Source organism: Pleurodeles waltl, chromosome 10 (assembly GCF_031143425.1).
Source record: "Pleurodeles waltl isolate 20211129_DDA chromosome 10, aPleWal1.hap1.20221129, whole genome shotgun sequence".
In the NCBI taxonomy this organism is placed as follows: domain Eukaryota; kingdom Metazoa; phylum Chordata; class Amphibia; order Caudata; family Salamandridae; genus Pleurodeles; species Pleurodeles waltl.
Genome location: NC_090449.1, coordinates 246378377 through 246399901, shown reverse-complemented (window position 1 = coordinate 246399901; position 21525 = coordinate 246378377). Strand labels below are relative to the sequence as shown.

The following is a 21525-nucleotide window of genomic DNA, read 5'->3' as shown; positions in this document are numbered from 1 at the left end:
CATTGACAAAAGGATCACCTTCAAGATCCTCATCCTCGCACACAAATCACTCCACAACACAGGCCCTGCCTACCTCAACGAGAGTCACCTTCCACACCCCCACACGAAACGTCCGCTCAGCTGACCTCTCTCTCGCCTCTGTCCCCCGCATCAAACACACCACCACCGGGGGCAGATCCTTCTCCTACCTTGCACCCAAAACCTGGAACGCCCTCACAACCCACCTTCGCAAGACCCAAAACCTACTTCTTTTCAGGAAGGGCCTCAAAACCTGGCTTTTCGAACAGTGAACCTCCCAGCCCCTTTCCCTCCCCCCGCCCCCCCCCAAGCGCCTTGAGACCCTCACAGGTGAGTAGCACACTTTATAAATCTCTTTGGTATATATAGATCTACCTCTATATATATATATATATATCTATGTACATAGATATATCTATAGATATATATAGGCAAAAAGTGACTGTGTGCAGGAGAGAGCGCACTTTCCAAATATAAGCTATTGTTCATTTGCAAGGTCCATGATGACGTAAAACGATGGGGGGAGTGCTCAAAGAGGTATGCACCCAGCCACAGAGTGCGTAAACTGTCACCCCGATCGGGTTACAGTTGTAATGTGCATAGAAAAAACACCAAGGCACATCCCAAGAAGCTGTAATGTTCAGTTTTATTCCTCGTATTGTCTTTGAATAAGAACAATGGCCTGTGGCCTAAGCTGACATCTTGGAACCAGAATCGAAGATGGAAACATGAATCCTTGTTCAAGTGTACAAGTCCAAATAATATATAACAGCCGTGGACAGCAGTCCAAATGGTATACAAACAGCCGACACGTGTTTCGTCTGGATAGACTTTATCAAGGCTATAGTAAGGACAATATCTCGAAATTCCAAATTGTTAGAAACAAATTAATGTCGTATATGATGAAAAAACGATTGAAGAAGGTAAAATACGAGGACCATGATAAGCCCAAATAAGCCCGTTTGACGGCGATGGACGCAACTGACTGAACCTCCTGGCTAGGCTATTTTAGCCGTCATTTGGGCTTATCATGGTCCTCGTATTTTACCTTCTTCAATCGTTTTTTCATCATATACGACATTAATTTGTTTCTAACAATTTGGAATTTCGAGATATTGTCCTTACTATAGCCTTGATAAAGTCTATCCAGACGAAACACGTGTCGGCTGTTTGTATACCATTTGGACTGCTGTCCACGGCTGTTATATATTATTTGGACTTGTACACTTGAACAAGGATTCATGTTTCCATCTTCAATTCTGGTTCAAAGATGTCAGCTTAGGCCACAGGCCATTGTTCTTATTCAAAGACAATACGAGGAATCAAACTGAACATTACAGCTTCTTGGGATGTGCCTTGGTGTTTTTTCTATGCATATCTATAGATATATCCATGTACATAGATATATCTATCTACATAGATATATAAATATAGATCTATATATAGATCTATTTTTTTTAGTTGTTGTATAGTTTCCTTGGGGGCCAAAATGGCCCCCAGGGAAACCCTACAACATCTAAAAAAAAAAATTGCCCCCACAGGGGGTCACCCTGCCGACGGGCGACCCCCTGTCATTTTTTTTTTTTTTTTCATTATTTAAAAAAAAAAAAAAAAACAATCCCCGGGGGGGGGGAGGGGGGCGCGATCGCGCCCCCCTCCCCCCCCCCCCCCCCAGGGGGCACCTACCTTTTTTTATTTTTATTAATTATGCCCCCGGGGGGGGGGGGGCGGCCCGTTTTCCGAGGGGGCCGCCCCCCCAAAGTGAAATCCCTGGCGTCTAGTGGTGTTTCCTGGCCCCCGATCGCAGCTGTGCTGCGATCGGGGGCCAGGAAACACTTCGAGAAGGCCTCGTAAGAAAGGGGAGTGTCTCCCCTTTCTTACGAGGCCTTCCTGAAAGTGTTTCCTGGCCCCCGATCGCAGCTGTGCTGCGATCGGGGGCCAGGAAACACTTTCAGGAAGGCCTCGTAAGAAAGGGGAGACACTCCCCTTTCTTACGAGGCCTTCCCGAACGTGAGAAAGGCCGTTTTCCCCATTAAAGCAGGAAGCGGCCGCAAGGCTGCTTCCTGCTTTGATGGGGAAAACACCTTTGCAACGTCAGCGCGCCGCGAGGCGCGCTGACGTCACAAAGGGGCGGGGGGAGACACGGAAGCTTCCGTGTCTCCCGGGGGGGGTTTAAAAAAAAAAAAAATCCTCGGGTGCGACGCACCCGAGGATTTATTGATACCCTTCCTGGTGTCGGCCACTGGTCGTGACCCGCACCAGGGAGGGTGTGTGGGCGTCGGCCAGTGGCCGACGCCCGCACCTATCAGGTTAAAGTCTGTGCAGTGCTTGTGTATGTACAGCCACACATTCTACAAACAAAAATGTTGATTTCCTTTTAACTATCTGCCTGTAGTGTGTAGTCTTTGATGTTTTCAATGTCCTTTTACTCCCTTTAATATGCACAATACACCTTTTTCTACACTGCACTTTCCTTATGTTACTTGCCTGCTGAGCAGAAAATAATCTGACATGGAACCAGTGTGGATCAAGGGTGGGGTCACAACAGTTCTTGTGACTGACATCCTTTCGAAGACATGCAATTGGCAAGAATCCAGAACCAAAATTAGATATATTTGTAACCAATTATTTTAGGTGTAGTTGTTTGGTATAGCGGAGTCTGCTTCATGGAGAACACCATAGATGTAGACCAGACAAGAAATATAAGATTTGAAAAATGTGCTGAACTTTTGACTGGCTTGAGTTCCCTTTTCTAATTTTTCTTTTTTTATCCCTTGTATTTTCAGGTGTAAAAAAATGGTCCCTGCTTCTAAGAGATTTAGTATACATCGATCTTCCAATGTTCTTACTTTATCCTTGAAGAGGTTTGCAAATTTCAGTGGTGGGAAAATTACAAAGGTATTAAACTGAAAAAGTGCAAATGTGATTGTTAATATTTCGATTTTTTGATTATATCATGGATATATCTAAAGTCATTTTGTGAAATGTGTTCAGCTATTCTAAGAAAATTGTACATTCGTACGGGGCGGGTGGGGGATGGATGACTTCTATTGAGTATTTCTCTTTTTTTTTTTTTTATCAATACAAAACAACGAACCACTGTCATACATCGATAGAATATATGAAGAAGACGATGACGAGGGTGTGCAAGATACATTAACTAATATCACATGACTCAGCATCATCAATAGAAAATGTATTAAAGGGAGTTGCATTTCTGTTGCGGGCCAGAAACCCAAAGACACAGCAGCAGCTTCACTGGTTAAGTCCATTATGGGTTATGCTTATTCGTTTTCAAGTTCATAATATGTAATCTAAGGACCCCATATTGAACAACATTTACATTGACAACCTCTGCTCTTATATACCACCCTCTCTGCCGCCATACACCTATCCATCCCTCCCTTCCATTCAGATATCATTGGGGGCTCCAGGGCCCCCCCATTGTCCAGCAGTGTCTCTTTTCGCTATCCGCAGGACCAGGTTACAAAGTGTCAGTTGCCTATGATGGAGGTCTATATCACAGTGGACCCCCAGAATGATGCATTACGGGTCTTCTAGCAATACAGTCTCAAGTATATCCCCCAACTCAGTTAACAGGATTCTCCAATAAGGACATAATACCGGGCAAGACCAGAATGTGTGGAAATATCCTCCGCTGTGCTCCCACATCTCAGGCAGTCAGGACAAGACGACCGACCTATAGCATAGAGGTGCATTCAGTCATAGTAGATGCAGTGCAGTATCTTAAGTTAATGAGACGTAATCGGGTCTTCATTCCAACCTGTCTAGGGAACATAAGAGCCACCTCCCAATCTATATTGTCTAATTTGCCTACCGCTGCTTCCCAGGTAGATCTCAACTTTGTAAGGTTGTCAGGCGTGGTATTATATTAAGTGTTTTATGTGTGGATGAGACTGATTTCCCCGGTATTTCCCCATCATTAATTTGCTTTCCAGGGGCGAATACTCCGCAAGTCAGTTGGTATAGATTCTGCTCTCCATGCATGTTGGAGTTGGAGATATCTGAAGTGTTGCGTATCAAGGAGTTGATACTCCTGCTGCAGAGTATAGAAGGCCATCCATTCCCCCTCTTTGAATAGGTCTCTCACCTGAAATTCCTATGGTGTCCCAGTCTATAAATTGCGATCTCTTTAAGCAGATTTTCTGTCCACAAAGGGGTCTCTCTTGTGATTTTACCCACCCAGCCAATGCGTTTAGACGCTCTGTCATATTCCGATCACCACCTGGGTTGTGGGCAGGAGGTGTCTCACTCCTCCTCAGTATAGATAGTGAAGGTAGGATCTGGATTGAAATTTTGTTCATTACAACGTGTAAGTAGCATGGGGTCCCATGTGCATGACTCCAGTCATAGACGCCCTGTAGTAAGCTCTGAGTTCAGAAAGAGCAACACCTCCATAGTAGCAGTTTCCCTGTAATGCCTGTACGCTTATTAAAGGATGCTTTTCTTGCCAGAGGAACCATCATAGTTCCCTGTCTATTTTTAGGAAGTGCTCATTAGGCAATTTGTAATATCAGTTCTTCAGGGCATAAAGAAACTTGGAGAGGGTAACCATCTTGAACATAGCGGCTCTACCCATGATTGTAAGAGGGAGTGTTTTCAACCCTCAGCATCCACTGGGAAGTCTGACAGTATTTTGCCAACATTGCGGCTAATACTACACTCAGCATTACATGTCACGTAAATGCTGAAATATTGGAATGCCTTATGGGATATTCGCTATCGGACGGTAATGTCTTTCAACACAGACCGCTCAGCCTCTGTCAGATGATTATGATAGAGGACTGATTTTGCCCAGTTTAAGGTATAACCGGAATGCTGAGCATAAGTGTCAAAGGCCCAAAACATGGCTGGCAGAGAAGTGTGTGAATGGGACATATAGAGAAGGATATCATCCACATACAATGATATCTTCTCCTCTGCAAAGGCAGAGTCTAAGGCCTGAAATCCTCGTATCAACAGGTTATCACAGATGTGACCGGCCAAGGGTTCCAGCGTGAGTGGAAATAGAAGGGGTGCTGATGGGTGCTTCTTCGGATAATTCATTCATTCAACATCACTCCGTTAACTCATACTGCTGAATGACGTTCTCTATACAGCAGCTCCCCCATGGCAAAAATTACCCAAATTCATGGGAATCTGGGCGGAACTCCACGGTCTTCATTCAGTTATGGAGTCGTCGGAGGTTACCTCTGGTGGAGTGATTTGGCTTAAACCCCGAATGGTCCAGCTGAATGAGAGGTAGGAGACGACTCTCAAAAGTCTGGTGGCAAGTATGGTGGTGAGGACTTTAGTTTCAACGTTCAGCAATGAGATGGGGAGGTACGATCCAAATTCTGTTGGGGGTTTTCGAGTTTTATGGATGACCACTATTGTGGTTACTCCAGTATTGGAACTTTCATAGATTCACATGCTTGAATCATTCCCCATCGTCGAGATGGGAGCCCCCGGAATATTTAATTAAGTAGTGTTGAAATAGATATAATCTAAGGGCCCCAGGCCTCTTAATTTAAGTCTATCAGAGTCATTTTAAGAAAAAGGGCCAAACTTGAGCATCCACCAATGAGACAACACCACCCTCTAGAACCCTTCTGAGAGAAGCTCCAGTACCTCAGATTTTCTACCAAATGTCGTGCTAGGGAGTCTCCTCAGAGCTCTGCTCTTTCTTCACACTTTTGGATTAGCTTTAAGCTGTTTTTTTCTCTGCTAAACTTGTTTTGACTGATTGTGGGTAAGGCCTCTACAGCATGTTGACAAGGAGAAGAAGGGTTTATTCAGAGCTTGCAAGACCTGTGGTAAAAAGAGACTACACTCTGAAGGCCCTCATCAGGATTGCGTATACTGCCTCTATCCAGACCACTCAGCCAAGGACTGTAAGGTTTTTCATACCTATTCTTCTAAAACTCAAAAGGATAGAGAAGGCAGATTGTTGATATGGCTGCAAAAACGTTAGTCCGGAGATAATCCAGTCTCTGATTCAGATAGTGATGACTCAACATTGTCCAAAAAGGGCTAGATCACATACAAGATCTCCTTCGGAGCAATCAAGAAAAGCCCACAAAAAGACCACCTCAGGGTCTTACAAGGGCCACAGCCCTTCTACTTCACCTCATAGATCCTCCAAGAAAGGGGAAAGAGGTCATGCCAGCAACTCTGAAAGGCACAAAAAGTAATCTTCTGTACCGCCATCTGTGCCTTTCAAAAGGCCCTCATCTGCTCCTGGGGCGAAGACTGTACAGTCGACGACGGATTCATTGTTGACGAGGGTGTGTTCAGTGTTTTTTAAGCGTAGTCGACGACGACTTCCACCGTTTTAGTACCAACAGCAGTTTTGACGACATCGTCGACACGTGTCCCACCGTCGGCCAGAACAATGTCGACGACGTCATCATCTACGAGGATCTACACCTCATCATAATCGACGGCAGTGACAGTGGTGTTTGCATTGCCATCATCGACGGCCTCGTCGACGGTAGACTCTTCAGTAAGGCTGTCGACGATTAAGATCTCTATGCGTTTGTTGACGACGACTCCACCGTCGATGAAGGCTATATTTGCGCCGTCAACGAGGAAAAAACAGCACAAAAACCAGGCAAAACTTACTTACCCCAAAGCCTACCTCACCTAGTAATGTAACCCCTTTCATGCCAGTCCACCTGCTGGAGGAGGATGGAGAGTCAGACGTAGAGGGTCCATTTGGAACAGCACATAGCCCCTCACAATTAAATGTCAAGAGGACGATGATGAGTATGGCGAGACCTATGACCCGCAGTACTATGGAGGGGATCAACCATATCAGGAGGAGGCATACATACCAAGCTCTTTGCTTTCTGATCTAAGAGAAATGCTGGCTGACTACAGTAAGCGTTTTCCTCCTCAAGGACAGCAATCTCCTCAGTCGCCCATTTCAGGGGTTACCACTCCACGTCAGAGGCCAACCTCTTTGCCACTAGCGAATGTGGCCATGCCGGATATGACCATACCGCAGGACACTGATGTTTCAGAAGGTGATCAAGAAGAAGGGGAGCTCCTTGACACTCAGTCGGAGTGGGACAAAGATATTATTCCTCCTCCTCCTTCTCAGCCGAAGGTGGATTCCCCTCCAGATGACATCGGGGGGGGGGTTCCATAATCTCCTGGAGAGAGCGGCTAAACGGTTTGCTCTGCCAATGCCGTCCAAGCAAACGGATTGCTTCCTATATGATTTTAAAGAGCTGTTCCAGAAATCTGTGCGCTCTATACCATTAGTCAACTTCTTATGAGAAGAGGGGTTGAAAGTTATGCACAACCCTGCTACGGTCACGGCGATGCTTCCCCGGCTAAACAAAAAATATAAAGCACCGGAGGATGTCCCAGCATGTCTAACTGGTCACCCTCATCCAGACTCAGTGGTTGCTCAGGCGGCACAGAGAAGCTCCAAATTACTCTGCTTCTTGAAATATTCTGCAGGAAGGCTGTTAGTGCCCGGGGTCTTTCCTGTGGCAAGGTGCACAACCGCAGCTTTCACTTCCATGAGGTTTATCTGTTCGTCTAAAGAATCCTTATCTTCTGCCGGTAACGCCACGAGGGAAATAGTGTCTAGATATTCCTCTACTTGGTGCTCCTTTACCCGGGGACGTTCTCTACAAAGAGCCTCATAAACGCAGGCAAATTCATCTATCATCTCCTTGGCAGTCACACACAGAGCAGCACCTCCCTCTCCTTCTATCGGAGTCACCCATCTCGCCTCCAGTTCCCGCGTCCCAGCAATGCGAGCAAATTCCCTGCCTTGTCACTCGTGTCGTATAGGCAATGCTGTACTGCTAACTGGTGAGTTCTCACCTCTTTAGTGGCCTCCTCTTTATATTTGGTTATTAAAGCCTCTAGCTGTCTGAGGATTATAGGGGAGGGCGAGTTCGTACTCTCTGCTTCCAGACATGTCAGTCTGTCCTCTGTCTTGCATTTCATCAATCCCTTTCTTTTTCTTGTAGGCAATAGCATCTTGTGCCCTACGAGTTATCACCGCCTTATAGGCTTCCCACAGCACCACCGCCGAGCCCACCATATCTTTGTTTTCTAGGAAATAGTTTTGTCTCAGTCGTGATTTTTTTCAGAATCATCTCACCTCGGAACTCCCAAGAATTCAGTCTCCAACCAGCCCCCCTATTCTTGCATCGCTGTCTGATCGTTACCTTCACCTGGCAGTCCTTGTGCCAAGTATTCATCACCCTGTACTACCTCCACTTCTCAAACGAGGGTGAATGCATAGAACAGTCTTGAAAACACTATGAACCTTTGAGTAGTAGGAGTATCTTTGTCCATTCGAGTGTAAGCGCCTCCATAGATCAGTCAGACCCAGCAAATCAACAAAACGTCTACGTGGCGTGGTCCTGCACGACTCCTTCATGCGTGATCTACCTGACTTATCTAATGTGCTCATCAAAACATCATTAAAGCCTCCCCTGATTATATCTAGAGAGGAGTCTTTTTCTAGAAGGATGTCCGTCACAGCTTGCAATGTGCGCTGTTGTAGACGGGAGTGCATAGACACTTGTGATACTGACGTCTTCCCTGCCACACAGACCCTGCACCACTGCATATGTCCCGTTAGGATCTATCCATGTTCTGTGGACCCCGAAGGGAGGTGTCTTTCGAACAAGGATTGCTACACCCCTCGCCCCGGAGGTAAATTCAGCATGCACTAGCAGCGTGTAAGCTCTCCTTGCTACAAAGTGGCAGCGGGTTCCTCGAAGATGAGTTTTCTGTAAGAGGACGACATCTGATTATTCTTGTCTAATAAAGCGGTCACTAGTCCTCTCTTCACTGTGTTCCCCTAGGCCATTCACATTCCATGTAAGAACGAAACGTGTTCCACCAGTAGAGTTAAACGTCGCCATTGGTAACCCGATGTTGCAGTACTTTGTCCCATGTTGGTGAACTGGGCCCACAATTTAACGTAGTATCTGCACCTCATTGTCTTATACAAAATCCTGAACAAACTGCAATCGAGCAAAACAGAACATAACAGTCCCATCCCAATCCCCTCTCCACACCCCCTCCTCTCCCGCTCATCCGTGGCCACATGGATTCTATAGCCATCGTGTCACTGGATCAGGCCTGAGGGTCTGTAGCCCACCCTACCCCAACTATAGAAAATTACAAACTCGTAACTAAACCCTAGGAAAGGGTTCACTCAACAGCAATCACCCCTCAGAACTGAAAATCAACAATCTGGCAATTAGTTCCTAGTATCACTCCACCTCAGACTTCCAACAGTAGGAGAATGCGGCGACAGCCGCACTATACATACGCACTCTACCTATAAAACTATCTAGGGAAAATGGGAGTAAGGAAAGAGGTGAGGAATGGGGCAGAACAAAGGGGGGAGTGGGACTGAGGGGGACGGGATAGGAGGGAGGAGAAGGACAAGAGAGCAAGGGGGTGAGGGAAGGAGGGAGGGAGGGAGTGAGAGAGAGAGAAGAGAAGAGAAAAGAAAGGGGGAGTGCACTTCTCCAGGCTATCCATGCCCAGAGCCATACAGCAGCCCTAAGGATGAGAGAGAAGTCGAGTTCTGTAAGGACAGCATATCAGTGCTCGGAGTCCCCATCCGTCCCTTTACTGAGATCTATGCTACATTGTTATTCGTGACCCGCCGGATATTCCTCTGGTGAGGGGCTCCTTTCATCATGGTCTGTCCCACTCTTCTCCATCCGTGAAGGGTGCCTCTTTGCAGAGTGTTAATTATGTTGAGGGGACAGTACTTGCATCCTCTCTGACTCCAATTTCGAGGAGCGGTTTACCAGGACGTCCTTTGTATGAGCTATTCCACTGGATCTGTTGCAGTCACTACTCAAGCGCATTCCCCGCTTTCGCCCAGGGGTCTCAATTTTAAGTCTGGACACCCTAAGGCCATGTTCCTGCGATCCAACTTCGGTCGACCAACCATGTGACAGATAGGGACGCTCCTCCACCCATCTCCATGCCTCCTCTGGTGTATCAAAAAGGAGCGCATTGTCTTGCAGAATCACTTTCAGTTTCGCAGGGAAAAGGAGCATGTAACTTAGTTTTGTTGCACGGAGTTTAACTTTGACTGCGTTGAAGGATGGCACTGTTTTTGCACTTCACAGGAATAGTCCAGGGAAATCCGTGCCATAGATGAGTGAAAATTGAGGATTCCCTGGTGCTACTCTTTTCTAAAAGTAGCGTCTGTATCATGGTAGTGCGGAAAGTGCACTATGAGGGCTCTTTGGGTAGCTCTGAATGGATGTTTCGGTGCCAACGCTTTGTGGGATCTCTCTATCACAAAACATGTTGAGAAATTGGCAGGCGGAAGGGGGAAACGGAGCCAGGTTTCTAAGAAAGCAGGAGCTTGTGTTCCTTCAGCTCCCTTAGGGAAACCTAGAAACCTGAGATTATTGCGCTGTGCTGTATTTTCAGCATCGTCTACTCTCCAGGGGAGGTGTAGGAAATTGGCTCTGTATATACTATTTCAAAGTGAGAAATAGTGTGCACAGTCCAAGGGTTCCCCTTAGAGGTAGGATAGTGGCAAAAGTCGATAATTCTAATGCTCTGTTTTGTGGTAGTGTGGGCGTGCAGTAGGTTTATCAGAGGGTAGTGTTAAGCATTTGTTGTACACACACAGGCAATAAATGAGGAACATACACTCAAAGACTGACTCCAGGCCAATAGGATTTTATATTGAAAAATATATTTTCATAATTTATTTTACGAACCACAGTTTCAAGATTTGAAGTAAACACATACAATACAAGGTACTTCTCATAGGTAACTTAGGAACTTTGAATGAAAGCAATACCATATACAGTCTTTGTTAAAATGGCAATAAGCTATTTTCAAAGTGGACACAGTGCAAAAATCAGCAGTTCCTGGGGGAGGTAAGTAAAGGTTAGTTTGTGAGGTAAGTAAAACACTTACAAGTCTCAGTTCTGGGGCATAGGCAGCCCACTGTTGGGGGTTCAAGGCAACCCCAAAGTTACCACACCAGCAGCTCAAGGCCGGTCAGGTGCAGAGGTCAAAGAGGTGCCCAAAACACATAGGCGCCTATGGAGAACAGGGGTGCTCTTGTTCCAGTCTGCCAGCAGGTAAGTACCCGCGTCCTCGGGGGCAGACCAGAGGGGTATTGTAGAACACTGGGGGGACACAAGTAGACACACAAAACACAGCCTCAGCGGCACAGGGTCGGCTGGGTGCAGTGTGCAAAGCAGGCGTCGGGTTTCAGATAGGAATCAATGAAGGGACCCGGGGATCACTCTTGCGGTGCAGGCAGGCACGGGGGCTTCTCGGGACAGCCACCACCTGGGCTAGGCAGAGGGTCTCCTGGGGGTCACTCCTGCAATGAGGTTCGGTTCCTTCAGGTCCTGGGGGCTGCGGGTGCAGTGCTGGTTCCAGGCATCGGGTCCCTTGTTACAGGCAGTTGCGGTCAGGGGGAGCCTCTGGATTCTCTCTGCAGGCGTCGCTGTGGAGGTTTAGGGGGTCATCTCTGGCTACTCACGGGCTCGCAGTCACCGGGGAGTCCTCCCTGTGGTGTTTGTTCTCTGGTTCTCGAGCCGGGGGCGTCTGGTGCAGTGTGAAGTCTCACGCTTCCGGCGGGAAACATGCAGTCTTTGAAGATTGCTTCTTTGTTGCAAAGAAGTTGCTGGTTTTGAGCAGAGCCACGGCTCACGAGAGTTTCTTGTTCCTTTAGTCCAGGGCAGTCCACTGAGGCTTCAGAGGTTGCTGGTCCCTGTCGGATGCTTCGCTGGTTGCAGGTTTTCGAGTCAGGCGACAGGCCGGTAGGGCTGGGTCAAAGCATTTGTTGTCTTCTGTCTTCTCTGCAGGTTTGTAGGTCAGCAGTCCTTCTTGTTTCTTCAGGTTGCAGGAATCTGATTTCCTGGATTTCAGGGTGTGTTTAGGTCAGAGGGCAGTAGCCAGTGGCTGCTGTCCTAAAGGATGGCTACACCCTCTTTGTGCCTCCTCCCTGAGGGGATGTGGGAACATCCCTAATCCTACTGGGGGGATCCTCCAAAACTATGGTGAACGATTTCTAAAGGCAGAGGTCACCTCAGCTCTGAGCACCTTAGGGGCTGTCCTGACTGGTGGGTGACTCCTCCTTGTTTTTCTCATTATCTCCTCTGGACTTGCTGCCAAAAGTGGGGGCTGTGTCCAGATGGGCCGGCATCTCCACTAGCTGGGATGCCCTAGGGTGCTGTAACAAAAGGCATGAGCCTTTGAGGCTCACTGCCAGGTGTTACAGTTCCTGCAGTGGGGAGGTGAGAAGCACCTCCACCCAGTGCAGGCTTTTTTTCTGTCCTCAGCACAAAGGCTCTCACCCCAGGGGGGCAGAAACTCGTCTCAGTGGCAGGCTGGCACTGACCAGTCAGTCCTGCACTGAAGGATTGGATAAAATACAGGGGGCATCTTTTAAGATGCCTTCTGTGTGCATTTTGTAATAAATCCAACACTGGCATCAGGGTGGGTTTATTATTCTGAGAAGTTTGATACCAAACTTCCCAGTACCCAGTGTAGCCATTATGGAACTAAAGAGTTTGTGTATGACAAACTCTCAGACCATATACTTAATATGGCCACACTGTACTTAAAAATGTCTAAGAATAGACTTAGACACTGTAGGGGCATATTGCTCATGAAGCTATGCCCTCACCTGTGGTATAGTGCACTCTGCCTTAGGGCTGTAAGGCCTGCTATAGACCTATGACACAGGCAGTATTTTGTGGGCATGGCATCCTGAGGGGGATGCCATGTTGACTTTGCCTTTTTCTCCCCACCAACACACACAATCTACAATGACAGTGTGCATGTGTTAGGTGAGGGGTCCCTTGGGGTTGCACAACATTTGTTGTAGCCCTTAGGGACCTTCCTTGGTCACAGGGCCCTTGGTACCACTGGTACCATTTAGAAGGGACTTATCTGTGTGCCAAGGATGTGCCAATTGGGGAACAATGGTATATTTTTTAGTGAAAGAACACTGGTGCTGGGGCCTGGTTAGCAGGGTCCCAGCACACTTCTCAGTCAAGTCAGCATCAATATCCGGCAAAAATTGGGGGGTAACTGCAACAGGGAGCCATCTTCCTACAGGAGGTCATGTCACATCATCAACCTCTAACATCCTCTCTTCAGCTGCAGTCATTCTTTCATAGACTTTTCGGAGGTCTTGACACAGCAGGGAGATCTATACCGACCACCTTGCCGACATTCGTTTCCAGGCCTTTCCTAGTTTGTTAAATAGCTGACACTAAGGCTACGTTATCTGGCATCAGAATGGCTGTCTCATTAGCCGTCTGGGCCTCTAATGTCTTGGTGTACTTGCTTTTCGCCTGTCTGGAGGGCTTTGGGTCTTTGTCTTTGGCCATTGTGCAGTTATGGGGGTGGAAGCGATCTCGGTTGTCCCACAAAGCGACTGTCTTCGTTAGTTGGAGAAAAGAGGCCGGATACCCCTGCTGCGTCAGTCAGTTCACTCTGGTACCAGAGAAGTAAGGTCTCGGCTCGCCCAGTTAGACCCCTCAAGGAGAGCATTACGGGGATGGAGGCCTCACTCACGTTCTGCCCCACGCCTGTTCTGAAAGATGGGTGGTATACGGCACTCTGTTAAGGTGACACAAGGCGAAGCGAGGGGGTAGGGACCTTGACATGAGACCACAGTTCCCACTGATAGCTGGACATCTAACCTGCGGCACAGCTCAGTGGCACGTCTTCTCAGAGGGTGGAGCGAGGCAAATGCAGTTCTCCATGTCAGTCAGGGCAGCTCTCCACTCACAGGTGGCCTCTGTAGCTGGTGTGGAGAGACTGTGACCGAGGTCTCCCGCACCGTCAGCACCTCTGGAGGAAAGTCCCGTTGTTGTGAGTGCAGCGGCACCGTCCCTCATCACTCAGTCGCTCTGCAGAGCCTCCCTGCGTCAGCCCTGGAGCAGGTTCCCCCGGTACCAGAAGTTCACCGATTCCCTTGCACCTCTTGTCCTGCCATGCAGCGCTTGTCTGCCCTTCTCCGATGCTCAGCAACTGCCGCTGCTCAGTCCAGGTCCGCAGCCACCCAAAGAGACTTCCTCAGGTCAACAGTCACCAGGTAGAGGCACGCAGGCTCTTGACCGCAGCCCTGCAGGATTGCGCCTTCTATGCTTTCCGACTTCCGTAGGCTCGGGCCCTGTCTCTGCAGCGTTTCTTTTGGTGCAAGCCGCAGCTAGTCTGCAGGGCCCTCAGGAGTTGATCGCTACACAGAGAGCAGAGTGCAGGGTCGTCCAGGCAAGCGAATGCACACCGACCCCCTTTTAGGGAGTTGCGTGTCAGCCTTGGAGTATGCCCCGTCTCAGCTGTTTGTCACGGCTATGGCCAGTGCCATTTTACCAGGTCCCTTTCCAGGATGTCCTCCCTTCGGGTGCACCGTGCCAGGTCGTCTAAGGCACTCCAGGAGCACCGCATCCACTCGCGGGTTGTCTCAGATCCGGCAGGTGTATACATTTGCGTGGCGAATGGGAAATTGATGAACAGGATTGCAGCAGGGTAACAGTGGGCTTTGCTGGAGCTTTCGCTAGGCTAGGGTGACCACCCGTCCGTAAATTTCACGGACTGTCCGTAATTTCACCCTGCTGTCCGTTGTCCGTGATGAAAGTCTTCACGGACAGCATTTGTCCGTAATTCTAGCCTTTCACCTAAAGGGCAACGGAGGCAGGGCGAAATTACGGCCAGAGGAGTTTCCCCAGCTGGGCTGGAAGGCAGGCGGTCTCCTGTGCTCTGAGGGAGGGAGGGGCGGACAGATAAGAAAAGGCCTTCTTGCCAGGGTGTCTCCTTCCCTAAAGACATGCAAATGTGGGCAACTGGTAAATCTGCAAATACAAAGGGGCTTGAAAACCTGCATTGACTTTAGTAAAAGGAGTCACTTTAAGTTTGCTGGTGGCAAAGATATTTCTTTCAGAGAGGTATTGTAATGGTGTTCCAAGGTGAGCTGTGGAGTGTGTGTTTTTAATGGAGTGTTATACATTTTTTTTATCACTAGGTATAAACTGTATATTATTCAAAGCACTTTTTTAAAATTTAACCGAAATGTATTTGCACATTTTGTAGCAGCCATTATTATGATGTAATTGTATTTTTCACAGTTCTTTCAGGTACCTCGGTACCTCATAGTACTAACAAACATTGGCAAAGCCAATAGGTCTCATCTACGAAAGAGTTATTGGCTTTGCTAATGTGTTTTTAGCCATTAGCCATGTTATACACCAGAGTAGCTGCTGTTCAGCATGGCTTAAAGCTAGTGGCATAGTGGTGTGGAGTGGGGTAGAGTAGCATAGGAGCAGTGGCGTAGAGCCCAGTGGTGCAAAGTACAGTGCAGTGGAGTACAGTGCAGTTGTTTAGAGTGTGTTAGCGTAGAGTGCAGTGGTTTAGAGTGCAGTGGCATGGGACAGAGTAGAGTGGCATAGAGTGCAGTGGAGTAGAGTGGCATACAATAGAGTAGCAGAGAGAGCAGTAGTGTAGAGTGGTGCAGTGGCATAGATTGCAGAGTAGACTCACATTGCATGGAGTGCAGTGGTGTAGTGTAGAGTAGGGCAAAGTACTGTAGAGTGGAGTGATGCAGAGTAGAGTGACTTAGAATGCAGTAGTACATAGTACATTGGTGTATAGTACGGTGGTGGAGAGTGCAACACTGAAGAGTAGAGTGTCAGTGCAGTGATGTAGAGTGGAGTAGAGTGGCACAGAGCAGTGGCGTAGAGTACAGTGGTACAGAGTAGAGGGCAGTGGCGTACAGTGCAGTTGTTTAGAGTGCATTGGCGCAGAGTGCAGTGGCATAGAGTGGCATGGGGTAGAGTTACATAGAGTGCAGTGGAGTAGAGTGGCATACAATAGAGTAGCAGAGAGTGCAGTAATGCAGAGTGGTGCAGTGTCATAGTGCAGAGTAGACTCATGTGGCATAGAATGTAGTGGTGCAGAGTGGAGTATTGTAGAGTGGTGTAGAGTATAGTGCCTAGAGTGCAGTGGCATAGAGTAGAGTGGTGTAGAGTGCAGAGTTGCAGAGTAGAGTGTCAGTGCAGTGGTGTAGAGTGGTACAGAGAACAGTGGCATAGGATACAGTGGTACAGAGTAAAGGGCAGTGCAGTTGTTTAGAGTGCACTGGTGTAGAGTGCAGTTGCATAGAATGGCATTGGGCAGAGTACAGTGGCATAGAATGCAGTGGAATAGAGTATATTGGTGCAAAATGCAGTAGTACAGGGCAGAGTGGTGTAGAGTATAGTGGCGGCCAGAGCAGTGTTGCAGAGTGTCAGCTTGCAGTGGTGTAGAGTGCAGTGGTCAGAGTGGTATAGAGTACAGTGGCGTAGAATAGATTGTTTCAGAGTAGAGTGCAGTTGCATAGAGGGAGAGGTGCAGGGTAGAGTGCAGTGGCATAGAATGCAGTGGCACAGAGTGCAGTGGCATAAAGTAGATTATTTCACAGTAGAGTGAGGTGGCTTAGAGTGGAGAAGTGCAGGTTAGAGTGGAGTTGCATAAAGTGGCATAGAGTGTGATGGCATAGAGTAAAGTAGTGTAGAGTGCAGTGGCATAGAGTGCAGAGGTGCAGAGTAGATTAGAATGATGTACAGTGTATTGATGTAGAGTGCAGGGGCATAGAGTTGAGTGTTACAGAGTAAAGTGCATTAGCATAGAGTGTATTAGCTTAGAGTGCAGTGGCGTACAGTGCAGCGTTGCAGAGTGGCAGAGAGTGGAGTTGTGCAGATTAGATTGGTGTTACCTAGACTGGAGTGGTATGGCGTGCAGACGAGCAGAGCGCAGTGGTGTAGAGAGGCGCAAAGTGCGGTGGCTTAGAGTAGAGTAGTACAGAGTAGAGTAGAGAGGCATAGTGTGAAGTAGCATAGAGAGCAGTGGCATAATGTGGAGTGGTTCCGAATGGAGAAGAGAACAGTGGCATGGAGTGGCGTAAAGTGGAGTGAAACAGAGTAGGGTGCAATTCTGATATATTCTGAAGTCTATTTAAATGTTGTCATGTGATAGAAAAAACTCTTTCCTAACCCCAGTATCCAGCAAGATTGTTGCATAAATCCTCTCACTTTGAAGTCGGAGAAAGTAAAGTAAACACTAAGTTCCCACCGAAGACAGAGCCTGACATTTGTCATTTTCTTCTTTGAATGCACAGCAAATATGATAAGATAAGAACAAGATTTACAGGCCCGTTTACAGAAAGGGAGCGCTCGGCAGGATACTGTAAATAAGGATTTGGCAAGGGAAGGGACGAATTCAAGCTGCATAGCCTAAAACAAAGCCATCAAATTGAAAGCAACAAATTGTGAGCTACAAACCACAAGGCCAATGGCAAGCAACGGGCAGAATGCATTCACAAGGAAGCACTATGAATTTACTTAAAGTGACAGCTGTGGGATACTTTGTGGGGAAAGTCCAGTATTTTAGTCCATATCTTGCAGACGTTTGGCTACATCAATCACCCAGGTAGTATGACAAGAAGACCTGGAGTGGTTTCCATGTTGCAGGATAGGTCTGTACACCCATTCTATCAGTTTGCCACCATTTCCTATGGTACAGAGCTTCTGGCACACCTCTTGTAGGGTTAGTGCTAGGTAGCAGACATGAAATAGGGCATTTAATGATTATTTAAGGTGGTTGTAAGTAAGGAGTTGACCGGGGTGAAGATTGTAGTCTGCCACAAGGGTATGGAAATTTAGTAGCTCACTGTTCAGAAACAAAGTCCCCAATTTTAAGACACCTGCAACATGCCACTGATGGAGTTGCTCTGAGCACAGCCATCCTGGGCGAGTGGGAAGGCTTAGCAAAGGTAGTGCAGGAGCATAGGGGTTCTTCGTGTCAGTGAGTTTACAGGTTTTGGCAAGGCAAGAGAAAGCCATACATGATAACCCCGGATGGTGAGCCATAGAATGGTCAGTAGGAAACGATGAGCAGTGCATCAAGCCTTCCTTAAAAGTCTTTACTGGTAAACCCCATCTCATGCAGGGAGGTGGGCAGAAAGCCAGTGAGCCACCCATTGGACATCTGCAGTTGAATAAAAGCATTCTACGTCCATAAGATCTAATCTACCCGCAGTCACAGTTAGCTTTAGAGTGGAAAGAGCTCCCGATGGCGCCGCGGCGACCAAATCAGATGTGTTGCATGTCTGAAGAAGGAATGAAGGACGAGCAGGGGAAGGTTTGCAAAATAATACTATCATTGGGGTAGCACACCATCTTCGCTAGTGCCACATGGCCTCTACAGAAAGCAGAAGAAAAGACCAAAGAGCAAACTGGGCTTGGAGGGACCGTTCGCTCTGCCAAGATTTTCTTCCTGGAAATCAGTGTAAGAATGGTAGATATTAATCACTAGGTATCAAAAGGTAACTGGTTCCCAGTTCAATCTGAGATCTAATTGTGTATGAAGGCGAAAGCAGTGCCATATGTTATAGAAACACTAATTAAATTTTAAAATTTGTAAAATTTGTTTGTGCAATTTACATCCCAAATATTTTGAAGATTCTATGTGTACTTGACACTCAGGGATAACCCAGATCTCTAGTTTGGCTTTTGCTCAATTTCAAAACCATATAAAGACATGGACTAAGCGGGCAATTGCCTTGCACAACCTTGCAAGGGGTCTGGCCCCTGCTCACCCTTCACAAGCACTAACAGCTAACCATTGCACTAGAAGAGTTTGCCAAGGTGGATGGGTGTTGATTGTTCAACCACTTGACAGTGCCCCTTCTGTTCGCTCCTGTGTGCAGACAACTTCCCAGGTACCCAATACTTTCAAATAGTCTTGGTGGACCCATCTTGTCTGATTTTAGGAATTGTCCCACCTTGTTCTTCTCTTCTTTATTTATCCAGTTGTTAGCAACAACCCTTTGAATTACTTGCCGTGGATCTCCCATTTGATCGCGAGTTCATCTTACTCTTTTATTATCTTTGGTAGTCCGGGCTCCCATTTCTGAGATAAATGTAGAGTCCCAAACATACACTCTAGTGCAGTGAGACTACAGACAAGTTATGGGTACATCATATCCTGTCATTAGGTGTGAGACTGTCACCCACACCATCTGCCCTGCCTCTTTAAACAAAAATTAGGTTGAAAGTCCATGGGCGGTTGGGGTAAGCCAGATGTTTTTGTTCAATTTCTTTAAACTAGCATAAGGTTAATTACCTTAATGTTTCCCAAACTGTTTGCCAGGGTTTTTGAAATGTTCAGAAACATAATCAAAATGTTGCTGTTACTTTCTCTGCAGGAAAGATCGGGTAGATTTAGGTAGGGGTGATGGCCTTGCTGTGAAGGGCATTAATTTACTACTGAACAAGGACGTATTGTGACACCTGAATGTAGCACACCAGGAGGCAATCACAAAAGGTCCACAGTGAATAAATAGTGCTATGTTAAAAAACAGTAAATAAATGCACTGACAACATAGTGAGGCATGGCCTCTCTTGCGTGTCTGTAAAACTGACGTTTGTTCTTGAATTTTTGTCCTGAATTTTAACACTTTGTCCTGAATTTTTGTCCTGAATTTTGACCCTTTGTCCTGAATTTTTTAGAGTCCTGTCCAGAATTTGCCTAAATGCCAGGTGGTCACCCTACGCTAGGCACGTCAAGGCCGGCATGTTGTCAGCGAGCCCTATTGAGTATTTCTAAAAAGCCCCCTGATCTATTTCCACTCAGAGCGCCAGTTTATGTGCCAAAAATGGGCTTACCAATCTCTGCCAAGGCGTGCACCTTGTGACAGATTTTATTTGAACTTTATTATGAAGTGTGAACTTTGACTGGAGACAGAAGTACTGTTGTATATAGCAGAAAAGTAATGTAGCAAGTTACTGAAACAGGATATTTAAAACACTATAAAACATACAGCGCATATTAATCTGATAATTATCACTGACAAAAAAAATACTAACTTAAGAACCAAACCTTCAGGACAGTCTGTGCACACACATATATAAGCTAACATCCTATTTTTCAGTGAAACAAATCATTAATTTTTGTAGTATGTTTTCAATTCCCTCTGAAGCATGACACAGTTTTGACAGAAACAATCAGGGTGTTCCAGAAATGAGCTGTGGATGAAGATATGGTCTGCTTTTGAGGTATGGAGTTTCTGATCCAAGACATATTCATCAAATAACTTGCTCTAGTCAGTAAACCTCCATAGGTTTGAAGTTTGTTCACAGATAGCTAAGCTGTTACAACACCTCTGTTTTTTACGTCAAGGATCCACGTTTGAACACAAGGTCTCCTCAAATAGAAAACAGTCAACAGATGCTTGAGTGGTGGGGTACGTAATCATATGTTCGATGGCATCTGTTGCTGCAGATACACATGTTGTGCACAGTCCGCCATCTGGTGTTGGGTCGGAGTGTTACAAGTTGTTTTTCTTCGAAGAAGTCTTTCGAGTCACGAGACCGAGGGACTCCTCCTCTTTGCTTCCATTGCGCATGGGCGTCGGCTCCATCTTAGATTGTTTTTTTTCCGCCCTCGGGTTCGGACGTGTTCCTTTTCGCTCCGGGTTTCGGGACGGAAAGATAGTCAAAACTTCGAAAAATTACGTCGGTATTGTTTCGCTCTGGATCGGGATAGTTAGAATCGACACCGAATCGTGAAGAGCTCCGGTAGCCCTTCGGGGTAATTTCAATCCCCTGTCGGGGCCTGGTCGGCCCGACCGCGTGTAACATCGACACCGATGGAACGGACCCCGTTCCCATTCTGTCCTAAATGCCACAATAAATATCCATATACGGACCAACATTTGGTCTGTAACTTGTGCCTGTCACCCAAGCACAAGGAAGAAACTTGTGAGGCCTGTTGTGCGTTCCGGTCCCGAAAAACGCTCAGTGACAGTCGAGCCAGAAGACTACAGATGGCGTCCACGCCGACAGAAAACTGAGAGTTTGAGGAACAAGGAGAAGAGGAGAAAGCCTTCTCCATCCATGAAACGGACTCAGATGAATTCGACGTCGACGAAACTGTGAGTAAGACGTCGAAAAGCACACAGCACAAGAAAATAGACAAGGCCCAGGGGACGCCACTGCCAACTGGCCATGGCTCAACCCATAAAGGTGACCGTCTATCGGCACCGAAAAAGGCCGAACCGGTGCCCAGATCGTCCGACTCGGGTCGAGACACAGGCACGCAACATTCTCGGACCGAGAAAGTGTTGCCGAAAAAGATCGACGCCGAGAAGGCGGAGCCGACGCTGCGCGACGCAGAGACAGCGGCACCGAGGATGATCGACGCCGAGAAGGCTCGACTCCGAAAAAGAAGAGATTCGCCTCGGAGCCGAAAACAAAAAAGGACACAGTTTCGGTGCCAAAACAATCAGCAACCGAAACCACTACCGGCTCATATTCAGAGGAACATTCATTGTCCTCTCAAATGCGTAAACACAGGTTTGAAGAGGAGCTACAGACTACTGATGTAGACCATACACAAAAGAGGATCTTCATCCAGAGTGGAACGGGGAAGATTAGCACTCTTCCACCAATCAAGAGAAAAAGGAGACTAGAGTTCCAAACTGAACAA

At 47.2% G+C, this 21525-nt stretch overlaps 1 protein-coding gene across 4 annotated transcripts in view; it reads left to right on the top strand.

Annotated features, from left to right (window-relative positions):
- Nucleotides 1-21525, top strand: part of USP42 (ubiquitin specific peptidase 42) — a 668484-nt gene that overhangs the window by 234435 nt on the left and 412524 nt on the right. For all 4 annotated transcript variants that reach the window (XM_069210325.1, XM_069210321.1, XM_069210323.1 and 1 more), the window contains exon 9: nucleotides 2805-2916. In XM_069210325.1, coding sequence (XP_069066426.1) covers nucleotides 2805-2916 — 112 coding nt within the window. The remainder of the gene's footprint in view (nucleotides 1-2804; nucleotides 2917-21525) is intronic.